At 67.9% G+C, this 12,935-nt stretch overlaps 5 protein-coding genes across 5 annotated transcripts; 4 read left to right on the forward strand and 1 right to left on the reverse strand.

Moving 5' to 3' along the window:
* EMIHUDRAFT_434386 (hypothetical protein) lies at positions 1 to 1,134 on the forward strand. The gene has a single exon (XM_005783466.1). It carries the CDS (start codon positions 30 to 32, stop codon positions 1,122 to 1,124), a length of 1,095 nt encoding a protein of 364 aa, XP_005783523.1. The 5' UTR covers positions 1 to 29; the 3' UTR covers positions 1,125 to 1,134.
* Positions 1,135 to 1,200: 66 nt separating this feature from the next.
* EMIHUDRAFT_449663 (hypothetical protein) lies at positions 1,201 to 2,124 on the forward strand. Its single transcript, XM_005783467.1, has one exon. The coding sequence runs from the start codon at positions 1,209 to 1,211 to the stop codon at positions 1,872 to 1,874; it is 666 nt and encodes a 221-aa protein (XP_005783524.1). The 5' UTR covers positions 1,201 to 1,208; the 3' UTR covers positions 1,875 to 2,124.
* A 15-nt stretch (positions 2,125 to 2,139) lies between these two features.
* ARL5 (ADP-ribosylation factor) lies at positions 2,140 to 3,041 on the reverse strand (the record flags this gene model as incomplete). Its single annotated transcript, XM_005783468.1, has 2 exons — positions 2,140 to 2,866; positions 2,935 to 3,041. 2 exons carry the CDS (start codon positions 3,039 to 3,041, stop codon positions 2,422 to 2,424), a joined length of 552 nt encoding a protein of 183 aa, XP_005783525.1. The 3' UTR covers positions 2,140 to 2,421.
* A 146-nt stretch (positions 3,042 to 3,187) lies between these two features.
* Positions 3,188 to 6,738, forward strand: EMIHUDRAFT_449665 (hypothetical protein; the record flags this gene model as incomplete). The annotated part of the gene is made up of 5 exons (XM_005783469.1): positions 3,188 to 3,644; positions 5,083 to 5,188; positions 5,360 to 5,426; positions 5,786 to 6,009; positions 6,085 to 6,738. Coding segments are annotated over exons 1-5 (1,482 nt in total), but the record flags the coding sequence as incomplete, so codon positions are not given.
* Positions 6,739 to 8,698: 1,960 nt separating this feature from the next.
* On the forward strand, positions 8,699 to 9,586 carry EMIHUDRAFT_203206 (hypothetical protein; the record flags this gene model as incomplete). The annotated part of the gene is made up of 1 exon (XM_005783470.1): positions 8,699 to 9,586. One exon carries the CDS (start codon positions 8,699 to 8,701, stop codon positions 9,584 to 9,586), a length of 888 nt encoding a protein of 295 aa, XP_005783527.1.
* Positions 9,587 to 12,935: the final 3,349 nt, after the last annotated feature.

Raw genomic sequence — 12,935 nt, forward strand, 5'->3', positions numbered from 1 at the left:
GACGCGAAATAGAGTGGCTGCCTTGCCGCATGGCCGTGGACGAGTCGGCCGCCAACGAATCGTGCGTCGGCCCCAGCTCTGAGGGTGCGGGCAAGGCGAGCAGCTGCGAGGGTTGCCCCAACCAGCAGGCCTGCGCCGCGGGCGCCGGCCGCGCCGTCGACCCGGACCTCGAGGTGATTGCGCAGCGGCTCGCGGGCGTCAAGCGCAAGCTGCTGGTGCTCTCGGGGAAGGGCGGCGTGGGCAAGTCGACCATGACCGCGCAGCTCGGCTTCGCGCTCGCCGCGCGCGGCCTCCGCGTCGGGCTGCTCGACGTGGACATCTGCGGCCCGTCGCTGCCGCAGATGCTCGGGCTGCGCGGCCAGTCGGTGCACCGAGCCGCGTCCGGCTGGTCGCCCGTGTACGTCAACCACCCGGACGACGCAGCGGCCGCCGACGTCGAGCTGGGCGTCATGTCGGTCGGCTTCATGACTCCGTCGGACGACGCGGCGCTCATCTGGCGCGGCCCGCGGAAGAACGGGCTGATCCGGCAGTTCCTCACGGACGTGGACTGGGGCGAGCTCGACTACCTGCTGGTGGACACGCCGCCCGGCACCTCGGACGAGCACATCTCGCTCGTCCAGCTGCTCGGCGCCACTCTCGGCCCGCACGACGGCGCGATCGTCGTGTCGACGCCGCAGGAGGTGGCGCTGCTCGACGTGCGCAAGGAGCTCTCCTTCTGCGCAAAGACGCAGCTCCGCGTCCTCGGCGTGGTCGAGAACATGAGCGGCCTGGCCGTCCCGCTGCGCTCGCTCACGCTGCGCGACGCCGACGGCGCCGACGCGACCGGCCCGGCGCTCGCCCTGCTCGCCGAGCGGTGCCCCGAGCTGCTCGAGCTGTCGGCGCACGTGGACGTCTTCCCCGCCGCCCGAGGCGGCGCGGAGGCCATGGCGGCCAGCTTCGGCGTCCCCTTCCTCGGCCGCGTGCCGATCGAGCCGGCCCTCACGCGCGCGTGCGAGGCGGGCCGCCGCTCGCTGCCCGGCTCGCCTGACGTCGTGAGGCCGATCGCTGACCGCATCCTTGCGTCGACCGAGATGGAGCGCGAGGCGGAGGAGGCGGCCGCCTCGATGATGGACGGGTCCCTGTAGTGTTGCGCTGGTGTGTTCTGAACTCTCATTTCTCTTTTTTGGGTCCCTGAGAAGATTCCTGAGCCATCCGCTCCACGAGCGCCGATGCTGGGTTACACGGTGCTGAGCATCGCGCTGACGCATACCGGTCGTCTATCCCCGCCGCTGACGCCGATCGCTCGCGCCCCTTCTCTGAGCTGCAATCGCGCTGGCCGCATCGCGAGCGCCGAGACGACTGAGGCGGCGGAGCCGCCAGCAGCAGAGGAGGCGGCAGACACGGTCTTCACCCTCTCGCCCCGCGACGATGGGTGGGACGACCTGCGCGGCGCGATTGTCACGGCCCGCAAGGAACGGTCCGGCGCGTGGGAGCAGCTTCAGAAGCAGTACGTCAGACCGGTCAGCCGCGTGGCAAAGGTGGTTGTCGAGGAGGTCGCGTCCGTGGCACCGCCCGTCGAGGGCGTCAAGGAGGTGCTGGACGTCGCCGCAAAGGCGCCGGCGAGCCTCGCGGCGATCCGCAAGGGCAGCACCGGCAAAAAGCTCGAGCCGCGGGACGCAGTCTTTGCCTTTGCCGACCTGCTCGATCGGCTGGCGGAGAAGAAGCAGCAGCGCAGCGGCGAAGGCAAGCCGCCCGTCGCATCCACGCGGCAGGCCGCAAAGGCAGAGGCCCCGTCGGGCAAGGAGGTCGCGGTCGCCACCTACCAGGTCGGCGCTCTCCTCGCCATCCCGGGGCTGACGCTCCTCTACTTCGTCTATTCGTTTGTCCTCAACTGAGGTTCTCCTCCGTCCAACCGCGCGTGGCGTCGCGTGGCGCGCCCGCTGTTGCGCCGGCTCCGCTTGCCGCACTCAGCGACCCCGAGGGGCCCGTCAGGGTACGGTTCGCACGTCTTTCGAAACATTATGTGTGAGCTAGTGTGCGCGTGGAGATCCACACCCACACGCGACGGCGCGGGGACGCCCCCCGGAGCCCGGACGGGCTACACCGTGCGTAATATTATATTAGTAATAAACTGGCCGAGAGAGAGGGAGTGGAGGTGTCTGTTCTGTCTGCGCTTTATATTTAAGCTTAGCTGCACGAGAGGTGCGGAGTGCGGGCCCAATCTCCTCGGACGGACGGAGGCGGGGCCCGAGGCGCGAGGGCGCCCGGGGCCACACCGAGAAATAGGCCCACGGCGAGCGCACAGGACCGCTCAGGAGTCAGGACAGGGATAGGGATACCAACGTCGAGCCTCTCCGTGGACACATCTCACGTCCATCGCGCCGTCTCACCTCTGCGACCTGCGCCAGAGGTGTCGCCAGGGCCGAGTGCAGCCCGCCCTGCTCATGTTCTCGCCGGGTTCTTGAGCGCATGTGTCAGCCAGTCGAGCCCCTCGTAGAGCCCCTCGCCCGTGGTGGCCGAGCAGGCCTGTATCTGCCAGCCGTGGTCCTTGATCCCGTGCAGCTGCAGCGACTCGGTTATCTCGACCGCCGTCATCGCCCCCGCCAGGTCCTGCTTGTTTGCAAAGACCAGCAGCACCGCACCCGCAAGCGCCTCGCTCCCCACCAGCGCGTCGAGCTCCTGTTTGAGCGTGGGCAACCGCGTGCGATCCATCGAGTCGACGACGAGCACGACCGCCGTCGCGCCCACGTAGTACGTCGCCCACACCTTGCGCAGCTTATCCTGCCCTCCGAGGTCCCACACCTGGAAGCGCACGTTTCTGTGCGCCACCTCCTCGACGTTCGAGCCCACCGTCGGACTGCTCTCGATCACCTCGCCCAGCGCAAGCCTGCCGCCGCGGTTGGGGAGGGGGGTCGGGACGTGCGCTGCGGGAATGCCGTCCGCGCTCGCGCTCACCTGTACAGCAACGTCGTTTTCCCAGCGTTGTCGAGGCCGACCATCACGATCTTGTGCTCCGAGGCGCCAAAGAGGCGGTTCCACAAGGAGCTGAAGACAAGACCCATAGCGTCGGGAGCGTTCCCGTTCTGATAGAAGGAGCGGCGGCAAGCAAGAGTCGGCGCCACAGCAAAGGTGCAAGAAGAATTCGCACCCTGGTGAAAAGAAAATGAAAAATATGATTGTGCCCGCTCTGGGGCCTCCCGGTGGCATGCGGGTGGCGATCTGAAGTGGTCTCATGCTGCCACATGACCCAGCGCCGCTGCGCCGCCTCGTCCGCGAGACGCTCATCCACGCACCGGCCGGCTCTGAGCCACTACCGCCCGACGCCGCGCTCGACGGCGAGGCCCAGCACATCGTCGTGCGGCGCGCCGTCGCCCTCGCCGTCGAGCGGCAGCGGCGGTGCGGCGCAGAGCAGAGCGTGCTTGCCCTCGGGCAGCGTGTCGCCGAGGACCGCGGTGGGCACTGCCCCAACTACGCGTCCACCACAGTCAACCTGCTCAACACGCCCGGGTGGGAGCTGCTCCGCTCGCGCATCGGATCTGCCGCGATGGTCAACCTTCTCACCACGGGCTCGCTGCTCTCACCCCTGCCAAACGGCTCCTACCTGCAGCTGACCGGGCCTCTCCCGCCCGTGGGCTTTGGGAGAAGCTCCGCCGACGATGGCAAGCGTGCGGAGGCGGAGCCAGCGAGGCGCCCGCCGCAACCCGTACCACCGCACCGCGCCACGTCACCGCACCGCGCCACGCCCAATGCGCTCGTCCTTCCGGCCACCGCGCCCGCGCCTGCCGCGCCCGCGCCTGCCGCGCCCGCCGCGGTCAGGCAAGCTGTCGCCTTGTCCCGCAATAAGCGGCCCCGCCTGAGCTGCTGGCGGCGGCGGCGAGCAAAGCTCGCGCGTGTGTCTGAAGACGCCGCCGCTGCCGCACCCTCTTGCGTGAAAGCCGCCCCGCCCACCGCTGCAGCCGCCCTCGCCGACGCAGCCGACGACACCGTCGAACCCGGCCCTCGCGACGCCGGCGACGCCTCGGCAGCGTCTGCGTTTGGCGGAGCGTTTGCTGCCCCCGCGCCTGCGCCTGCGCCTGCGCCTGCGCCTGCGCCTGCGCCTGCGCCTGCGCCTGCGCCTGCGCCTGCGCCTGCGGCGGAGAGGGCTGGAGCCGGGATCAGCCCTCCGGTGGCGGCGCTCATCGCCGAGATTCTGCTCGAGGGCGCTAAGCCAGGCCCGCGAGGAGCGCCCTGCCGCCCTCCGGCGGGTGAGGGCTCTCACTTGCGCGAGGCTGCTGCGGCGGTGCTCCTCGCACAGCTCCTCCGCCGCCACCGCCGCTGCAGCTACCACGGCCTCCTCCGCGCTCACTTCCCCAGCGGCGTCGACCTGGCCGCCCCTCCGGACGCAACAGCTCCGGCCGCGAGTGGCTTGCACGGCGGCGGCGGTGACGGCGGCGGCGGTGACGGCGGCGGCGGTGACGGCGGCGGCGGTGACGGCGGCGGCGGTGACGGCGGCGGCGGTGACGGCGGCGGCGGCGGCGGCGGCGGCGGCGGCGGTAGCGGTGGCGGCGGCGGTGGCGGCGGCGTTGACTGCGAGGCTTGGGAGGAGGGGCACGAGGAGAATCGCGAGGAAGTCCGCGCCGCCCCGAGGCGGGCGGCGGGCGAGTGTGGCGGGGAGTGGAGGGCGAAGGGTCAGTACGGCCGGCTGCTGCAGCTGGGCACCCGTCCGGCGAGGAGAGGCATCTGGCTGAGGAGCCCCGCCCGAGGGCTGGCCGGAGGCTGCCCTGTAGGCGTGCGGCCGGAGAAGGTTGGCCTCTGGCTGCGCGCCGTGTGCCGGAGAGTGGTGCCGCACGCTCTCCTGGGAGGCACGTCGCTAACACTTCCGAGACACTTCCGAGACACTTCCGAGACACTTCCGAGACACCTCCGAGACACCTCCGAGACACCTCTCCTGGGAGGCACGTCGCCCACACACCGCCTAGACTCCCCTCCACTTGGGCCTCACGGGCGCCACCGGTCGCCTCCACGCCCCTTCGCGCCACCCTGCCCGCCCGCCCGAGTCTCCTGTCTACTCCACCTCTGTCCTCCCCCGCGGCTCACTCCCTCCGTGGTCCTCCCTCTCGGCAGGAAAGCACAACTGGCGCTCCTTGTCGCGCAACCTGGCCAGCCTGGTCGAGGCGCCGAGCGGGCGCGACCCTGCCCACCTGCTGCTTCGCGGCATGCGCACCTCCGAGTGCGCGTGGATGCAGCCCCTCCCCGCCGCCGCTCCCCGTGGCGGCACGGCTGGCGCCGCGGCGGAGCGGCGCCGGCAGGCCGACCTCGCCTCTCTGCTGCGCTGGCTCGCGCACCGGTTGCTCCTGCCGCTGGCTCGGCGCGTCTTCGTGGCGTCGCGCAACACCGCGAGCGGCGGGGCGCGCTTCTACTGGCCGCGCGGCGTGTGGATCCGGCTGCAGCGGCTGGCGCTGCGGCGGGTGAAGCGGACCATGCTAGAGGGGCTGTCGCGCGACCGTGCGGCGACGCTGCTCGGCGAGCCCGGCCGTGCGATCGGGGCGAGCCGGCTGCGGCTGCTGCCAAAGCCGGGCGCCTCCTTCCGGCCTATCTTCGACCTGGCCCGCCCCGCCATCTCGAAGCACTCGCTCACTGCCCGCCGGGCGGGCGGGCGCGTCGCGCGGCTCCTGCTCGCCCCCGTCAACGCGCAGCTGCGCCACCCCTTCGTAGAGCTCTCGCGTGCGGTCCGCTGCTCCCCCCCGCTCCCCCATCGCCCGGCGGCGCGACTCGCCCGTCTGCGCGCCCGGCGTCACCGGAGCCCCGCGTGCCGCTTCCCCCCCAGGCGCGCCTCTCCCCCGGCCTGCTCGGCACTTCTCTCCTCTCCCTCGATGCCGTGCACGAGAGGTGGCGCGCCTTCGCCGCGGAGCGGCGCCTGCGCGCGCCCGGCTGCGCTCTCCACTTTGGGTCGACCGACCTGGTCGCTTGCTACGACACCATCGACCAGCGCGAGGCTCTCGCCGCCGTCGACGCGGCACTGCGTTCGCGCGGAGAGGGCCCCTCGCGACTGTAACTCCTCCGTCTCGCCCTCGCTTCCTGCGTCTGCGCGAGGTCCCTTGAGGTGCGTGATGCTGGTGCGTGTAGGCACCAGCTCTTCATCTTCAAGCCGGCCGGGCCGCGCCTCGCCGCCAGACCCTTCAGCGTGGCGGCGGACGGAGGGGGCGGCGGCGGCGGAGTGGGAGATGGCGGCGGCGGAGGAGCATACGGCGGTGCGCTCGCCGGTCGGCTGCGCGGAGCCTTGCTCGTCGATCGGCAGTCTGGCGGCGCCATCAGCGCCGAGCAGGTCGGCGCGGCGCTGCGGCAGCTCGTCTCCTCTTCCGTCGCCCTCGTCGACGGCCGCGCCTACGTCCAGCGGAGCGGGATCCCGCAAGGGGCCGTCGCGGGCGCGCTGGTCTGCTGCCTCCACTACGGAGCCCTTGACCTCTCGCTCCTCGCGACCTACCTCTCCCGCCTGCCGTCCACGCCGAGGCTCCAGCCGCAGCCAGCGCCCGCCGCCGCGCCCGCCGCCGCGCCCGCCGCCGCCGCGCACGGGGAGGCGACGTGGGAGGGGTCGTTGCTGCTGCGGCTGATTGACGACTCGCTCTGCGTCTCGGCGGTCGAGCGCACGCGGGACGGCTTCCTCTCCGCGATGGGGAGCGGCTTCCCGCGGTACGGAGGCGCGACCAGCGTCGCGAAGACGTGCGTGGCCTCGAGCACGGCGCCGCCCGCCTCGACCGCCGACACCGCCGACTCCGTCACGGCGGCCGCGGGCTCGCTCGCCGCCGCAGGGCACAACGACCCGCGCGCGTTGCGGGCTCCCGCTCAAGGCGCGAGCGCCACCGACGGGAGGGCGCGCCGCTACTTCCGCTGGTGCGGCCTCCTGCTCAACATGGCGACGTGCGAGGTGCACCCCGACATGAGCCGCCGCCGCGCGCACGTGAGCATGGGCCCGCGGGCGCACAAGCCGCAGCTGCGTGCGCGGATGCGCACCGCCGTAAAGGCGCAGCTGCGCGCTGTCTTTGTCGACCCAACGCTCAACTCTGCGGTCGCCGTCCGCCGCAACGTCTACCACGGGCTGCTGCACGCCGTCAGCGCCGCGCTCGCCGCCGTGGGCCGCTCTGCCGCCGCACACCCGGCTGGAGGCCTCATCGGCGCGGTGAGGGAACTCATCGGCTTCGCCGCGCGCGTCGTACGCGGCAACCAGCTCCGCTGCCTCGGCATGGCGCGTGCGGGGACGCCCGATTCGCGCGGAGGCGGCAGCGCCGCAGACACACCGCGAGGTTCGACCCTCGTCGACCCTTCCGAGGTTGCGTGGTGCGCCTGGACAGCGCTGCTCACGGCACTGCCCGCCAGCTGCGTCGGCATGAGGGGAGACGCGCGCAGCCGGCGCACGCGGCTCGAGGTATCCGGGCAGTTGTGCGCAGAGTCGCTGCAGTTGCTGCGAGCCGCGGCCGACGCGCGCAATTTGGTCGTCGGAGGAGAGGCTCAGGCAAGATCGATTTAGGAAAAGCGCATCGTCGGAGGAGAGGCTCAGGCAAGATCGATGCGACGGCTTCCTTTGTGTCCTCTCGAGGGAATGTTCTCTCGGCGCCCATGGCCTTCTGAGGTTTCGTACTGATGACGTCCTTCTTGGCACTTCGGGCGTCGGTGTGTGTGTGATCCCTCGGTAATGTGCTAGTATGGGCCGCCGGTCCGACGCTACCAGTCCACGAACATCTACTCTCTGCTGAGGTCGGCCGGTGGCACCTCGATGGTCGAGTGGCCTCCTGTTCGAAATCGGCGAGTTGCCCCTTCTATATTTTTTTCACACCTGAGCGGGCTCAATTTTGCTCTGATGCCTCCTACGTATTCGAACTCAAGTTCTCGGGCAGGCGCCCGGTGCGTTGGTCGTTTTTCGTCACGGGAGACCGGGTCCGGGTACAGTTCCCTTTCCAACAGTGAAAAATAGGATTTTCGTGTGTTATGGCCTTGCCGGTACGCCGGGGTACCCCTCGACCGCCATGACCTCGACCCCGATGCTACATGCTTGAAATCTGGGAACTGGCGTCGTGAATGCACTTCCACTTGCGACTTGGAGCAGAGACTTGGATGTTGGACTTGGAGAGTGCTGCGCAGTCCTCCCAGGCTCACCAGCCCCGGCCCCTGCGGTGGTTAGTGGGTGGGGGAAGGGGGGAGGGGGCGGCGGGCCGCCAGCGCGCCAAGTTTGGGCCGACGGCGCAGACGTTGGAGCAGGCAAGCGCACGTGTAATCCAGCGTCACGCCCGCTCGTGTCTGCCTCAGTCAGTGCCGACCCGCTGATGGCGGTCCCCGGCCGGCCGACGCCGGGCGACGCTCATGGAGATCGACGCCGCTTCCGACTGGCGAGCGAGAGTCTCACTCACCGGGGAGCTATGAAGAGCACCCAGCGGGCCGTGTGCACGGATGATCGGCATCTGGCTACGAGCAAAAGAGTTTGCTCCTAAAAGGGGTGATGAAATGTGGTGCGTTTATGTGAAGCCTCCAGGGCTCGCACCTCAACCTCTCATAGACCAGCGCAAAGCGCGATAGCACGTATTTTCTTGTCAATAACAAGGACTGCGAATGAAACTCGACAAAGACTTGTGAAAAGCCTGAGCTGCGGCGCACGTCCCCTCTTCGCTTCGCACGCGCCTACAGTGTCAGGCAGCGAGCCATCAGAATCTGTTTCCGCAGCGGCCGCCGCGCCGCCGCCCGCGCGGCAATGTTCTTTGAATTGGCCGTTGTTGCTGCGGCGGCCACTGACGGCGCGCCCAGCAGCGTGCTTGCTGATGCCCGCGCCATTGTCATTGGTGTGCCACGCCCCGACGACACGGGCGGGTCTCCGAGACTTGATGTCTACGTGGCAGCTGGCCACGGCTCGATCTTTGAGTTTGGGAAGCTCACGCCCGCCGCGGTATCGCTCGGCTTCAGGGGTGCAACTCCTGCGACAGTCGTCGGGGCCCCGCCAGGCAGCATTGCAAAGGTGGACAGCTCCGGCTCACCACCCGTGGTCAGCATCCTGCGCATCTCACCGGCTGGGTTGCCCGCATCGGGACGCCTCTGCACCGTCACCTTTGCAGCCGGATCGGCGCAGGGCGTGATCGAAATTGCCTATGACCGGCCAGAGAGCACGTGGGTGGAGGTGGGTGCCAGCGCCTCGGCCACGCGCGTCTCCTTTGCGACGGGCAACGGTCCTGGGTTCGTGGTGCTTTCCGGTCGTGACCGAGAGCGTCAAGTGCGTATCTTTGCTCAGCTTGACCACGTGCGCTCCCTGCAGCTGGCCTTCAACGGGCCGGCGGCTGGTGAGAGGGCGCTTGTGAGGCCGCGATCGAGCTACACGACAAGCAAGCAGACGCAGATCTCCGCCTTTTCGGGCGGCCGAAGGATAGGGTGGGGCTGTTTCAGCCCGCCATTCATGATTCCGAGCGGGGAGGTCCTCGGTGTCTTGACCTTCAGCGTGCCATTCTCGCTCCACCACTTTGACCTCGCGTCGAGCGACGCGCTGGTCGAGTCCAAGGCCTTCAAGCCTCTCGAGATGGTGGTCGTGGACGGGGGCGGGGCGTTCCTTGGAGGGGACGAGGTGGCCTTACATGCACACGACGAGCTGTAGGTGGAAATGTGGGATAATTGTTTGCCATACGCCGGGCGCACACGAGGGGAGAGGGATCAGTTTCATCAGAGTGTGCGCCTTGAGCGATCGCCGATTGCCGGAATTCAGGATCGCGGCGCGAGTCTTGTCAGTCTCAGTCTTGACTCTTGTGTCTTGCGAAGATTTTCATTTATCAGAATGTGACTCGTGGGACATGCATGTAGAGTGCGACTTGAAATTACGGCTCTGTGGAGAAAGGCTAACGCCTCTGCTGCTGCTCAGCCTCGGGGGGGGCTAGGGTTGCACGAACGCCTCTCTTCTGCTGCTGCTCAGCCACTGGGGTCGGGGCGACAAAAATGCTCTCGGCCCTGGCCAATTCGGTGTCGCGGGCGCTCTGCTCGCTGGGGCCGTCTCGCTTCCTCTGGGCGAGGACTGCGAGCCGCGCGAAGATAGCATCGAGTGCGGCGGCGGACTCGGGCGCGAGCGAGCCCTCGGCGCGCACGTACACGGGAGTCGTCAGCGGCTCGTCGGGAAGCAAGGGCGGCGGTAGTCGCGTGCACAGCAGCTGGCCCAGCGGCACCTGCGGCTCCGGGGGGCGGGGTGTTCTCTGCAAACTAGGGGCGAGGCTCAGCCGCATCTCCACGTTCTGAGACAGGCCACTAGGAAGCATCGCGACTATGTCGGGGGGCGTTGCTGGGAGAGGCAGGGCAAGCCTCGTCTCCCCCGGGCGCCCGCCGCACGGTGAGCAGCGTGAGCGACTGCTCGTCTTCTCCCCGGAAGACGGCCCGCCTGGCCGTACCGGCGGCGCATGCAGTCAGAGGCGCGTGGCATGCTGGGCGAGCGGCGGGTTGGGCTCCGGAGCTCTCCGCGCCTGAGACGGTAAAGGCAGCTGGGCTCTCTCCCCTCGTCCACCCGCGCGATGCCGCTGTTGTCGATGCGGAAGAGGGTCGATCGCGTCGTGCTCACGCGCGCATTCAGTCCCTCGCGCCCTTGCGGACGCGGGGCGGCGTCGGCGGCATTGGCAGTGGTGGAGGCGGAGGCGTTGGAGGCGGCGGCGGTGGAGGCGGCGGTGGTGAAGGCGGCAGCTTCGGCGGCGTCGGCTCCATGCCCCATACCGCTGGGGCGGTTGATGGGATGTGTCGATCTGCGCCACTGCGACAGAATCGACTGCGAGCTCTGGATCTCGCCACAGCCGCTTGCGATATTCGGATCGTCGCTCGATTTCGCGAAAGGCAGGGCGAAAGGAAGGGCACGAACCATTGATCCGGTGATGCCCGAGACCTCCTCGTCTTCTTCCTCGACCCGCATGCGGCAGACTCTGGTAAAAGTAGCTCGCGATCAAAAGGGCAAAATGGAGGCAGGTAAGAAGAGGGCCAGATCGCCAGGCGATTTGACCGTCGTCTTGACCAACTTCCGGCTCGGATGCATAACAGTGCTTAGTCAGTCTCTCAGAGGATATGGCCTTGAGTTATGTGTAAGCCGACTCAGGGTGTGTGGCAGCCCGCTGGCTGTGTGTCTTGTGAGCTTGTTTGTGTCTGTGTGTCGCTCGTGCGTGCCGTCATCATCTGTCCAGCGTCGTCCACCACCAGCGTTGGTGTCCAGTCCGAGCCTGGCTGTTCTTCACCTTTCTACCTACCTACCTCTCTCACTCATCCAAGCCGGAAAACCCTCGAAGCCGTTCGGAAATGCACTGGTGGGAGAGAGAGAGATTTCTTGTGGGTGTGGGTAGGCCCTAAATAAAACGGCGGGAGGGAGGGGTAGGGCTATATCGACAGAGAGAGCTAGAGGGCTCAACCACCCCTCCACCCCTCCACCCTCCACCCCTCCACCCTCCCGGAGCGAGAGAGGTCCGTCTTCGAGCCCTCCCACTTCCACCCCTCCCGCCTCCGACCGGAGGGAGGGCCCAACTTGAGAATCGTGCTTTTTGGTTAGGGACTAATAATAAAGCGCGAAGGACTACTGATGGGTTAGGGACCGCGAGCGACAGGTTAGGGACCGATCGCCACCACTCACGCCAGCGGACGGCCACCATCGGTGTTTTTGGCTTCGCCACCGTCCAAAGCGTGCGCAATGCGCTCGCCGACATCGAGCGAGCTCGCCTGTCCGAGGAGCGGCTTGCTGTGTGGACGGCTTCTTGTGGCTCTCGTCGAGAGCGTTTTGCGTCCCGGCGGGTGGGAGAATATGTGTCGTCTGATGTGTCACTGTGTACGTCATATCAGTCTTGATAACAAGTACGGTCGATCCGTCAAGCGATACACTCGTCACGATCACGTTGAACGGCTTGCACGGAGCTCTGTGCCGGCACACAGGAAGAGCCGACGGCAAGAAGAGCTCGATGGGGAGCGAGAATCGCCAAAGGTGCTCACGGAGGTGTCGGAAGTCCGCCTTGATGCGGTCAGTTCCCCCCAGGTTTGACTGCGTAGGTCGCGGAACTCGTTGAGTACTCGTAGCCTTTCTGCGCCTCCGTCTGCATCGCGTCGGCTGCTCTGGGCAAGAGCAGTCTTTTCGGAAGATATCGAGGATTTTCGAGAGCCACCCGCTTGAGAGCGATTGAGCGCGTCACGGAGGACTCAGGTTACCCCTGAACCTCCTCTGACGGTTCTCGCTCCCCATCGAGCTCTTCTTGCCGTACGGCGGTCTTCCTGATGTGTGCCGTCACAGAGCTCCGTGCAAGCCGTCCAGCGTGACGTGACGAGTATATCGCTTTGACGGATCGACCGTGCTTGTTATCAAGACTGACATGACGTACACAGTGACACATCAAACGACACATGTTCTCCCACCCGCCGGGCCGCAAAACGCTCTCGACGAGAGCCACAAGAAGCCGTCCGCACAGCAAGCCGGTCGGTCGAACACGTTGCTCGCTCGATGCCGGCGAGCGCATGTCGCACGAGGTAGACGGTGGCGTAGCTAACATCACTGACGACGACCGTCCGCTGGCGTGAGCGGCGGCGATCGGTCCCTAACCTGCGGTCCTTCACCGCAATCGGTCCTTCGCCTTCGTCCCTAACCCAAAAAGCACGATTCTCAAGTTGGGCCCTCGGAGGGCTCGCCAGCCCATAGGGCTGGAGGGGTCCCCGTCGGATCGGCGTCGGGCTCCACAGGGCTAACCCCCTCCTCGGACGCCGGGTGGGCTCGGAGGGACGGTCGGACAAGGGAGGATCTTCGTGGCGGGAGGGCTCGAGAGGGGTCGGAAGGGCCCTTCGGGAGGGGTCGCATAAAGGTAAAGAAAACGAAGTCGCGGCGTATGTGACTGCCCCCAAAGAGGGCTCGGAGGGATCGGAGGGCTCGGAGGGTTGGAGCCTGGAGGGCTGGAGGGCTCCATTCGGGCTGGGCCGCTGCCGTCCACTCGGATGGTGAGGGGCGGGTG

Source organism: Emiliania huxleyi (assembly GCF_000372725.1).
Source record: "Emiliania huxleyi CCMP1516 chromosome Unknown EMIHUscaffold_18, whole genome shotgun sequence".
NCBI lineage: Eukaryota > Haptophyta > Isochrysidales > Noelaerhabdaceae > Emiliania > Emiliania huxleyi.

Coding starts and splice junctions, on each gene's coding strand:
- EMIHUDRAFT_434386 (XM_005783466.1), top strand. CDS start 30: ATGGCCGTGGACGAGTCGGCCGCCAACGAATCGTGCGTCGGCCCCAGC.
- EMIHUDRAFT_449663 (XM_005783467.1), top strand. CDS start 1,209: ATGCTGGGTTACACGGTGCTGAGCATCGCGCTGACGCATACCGGTCGT.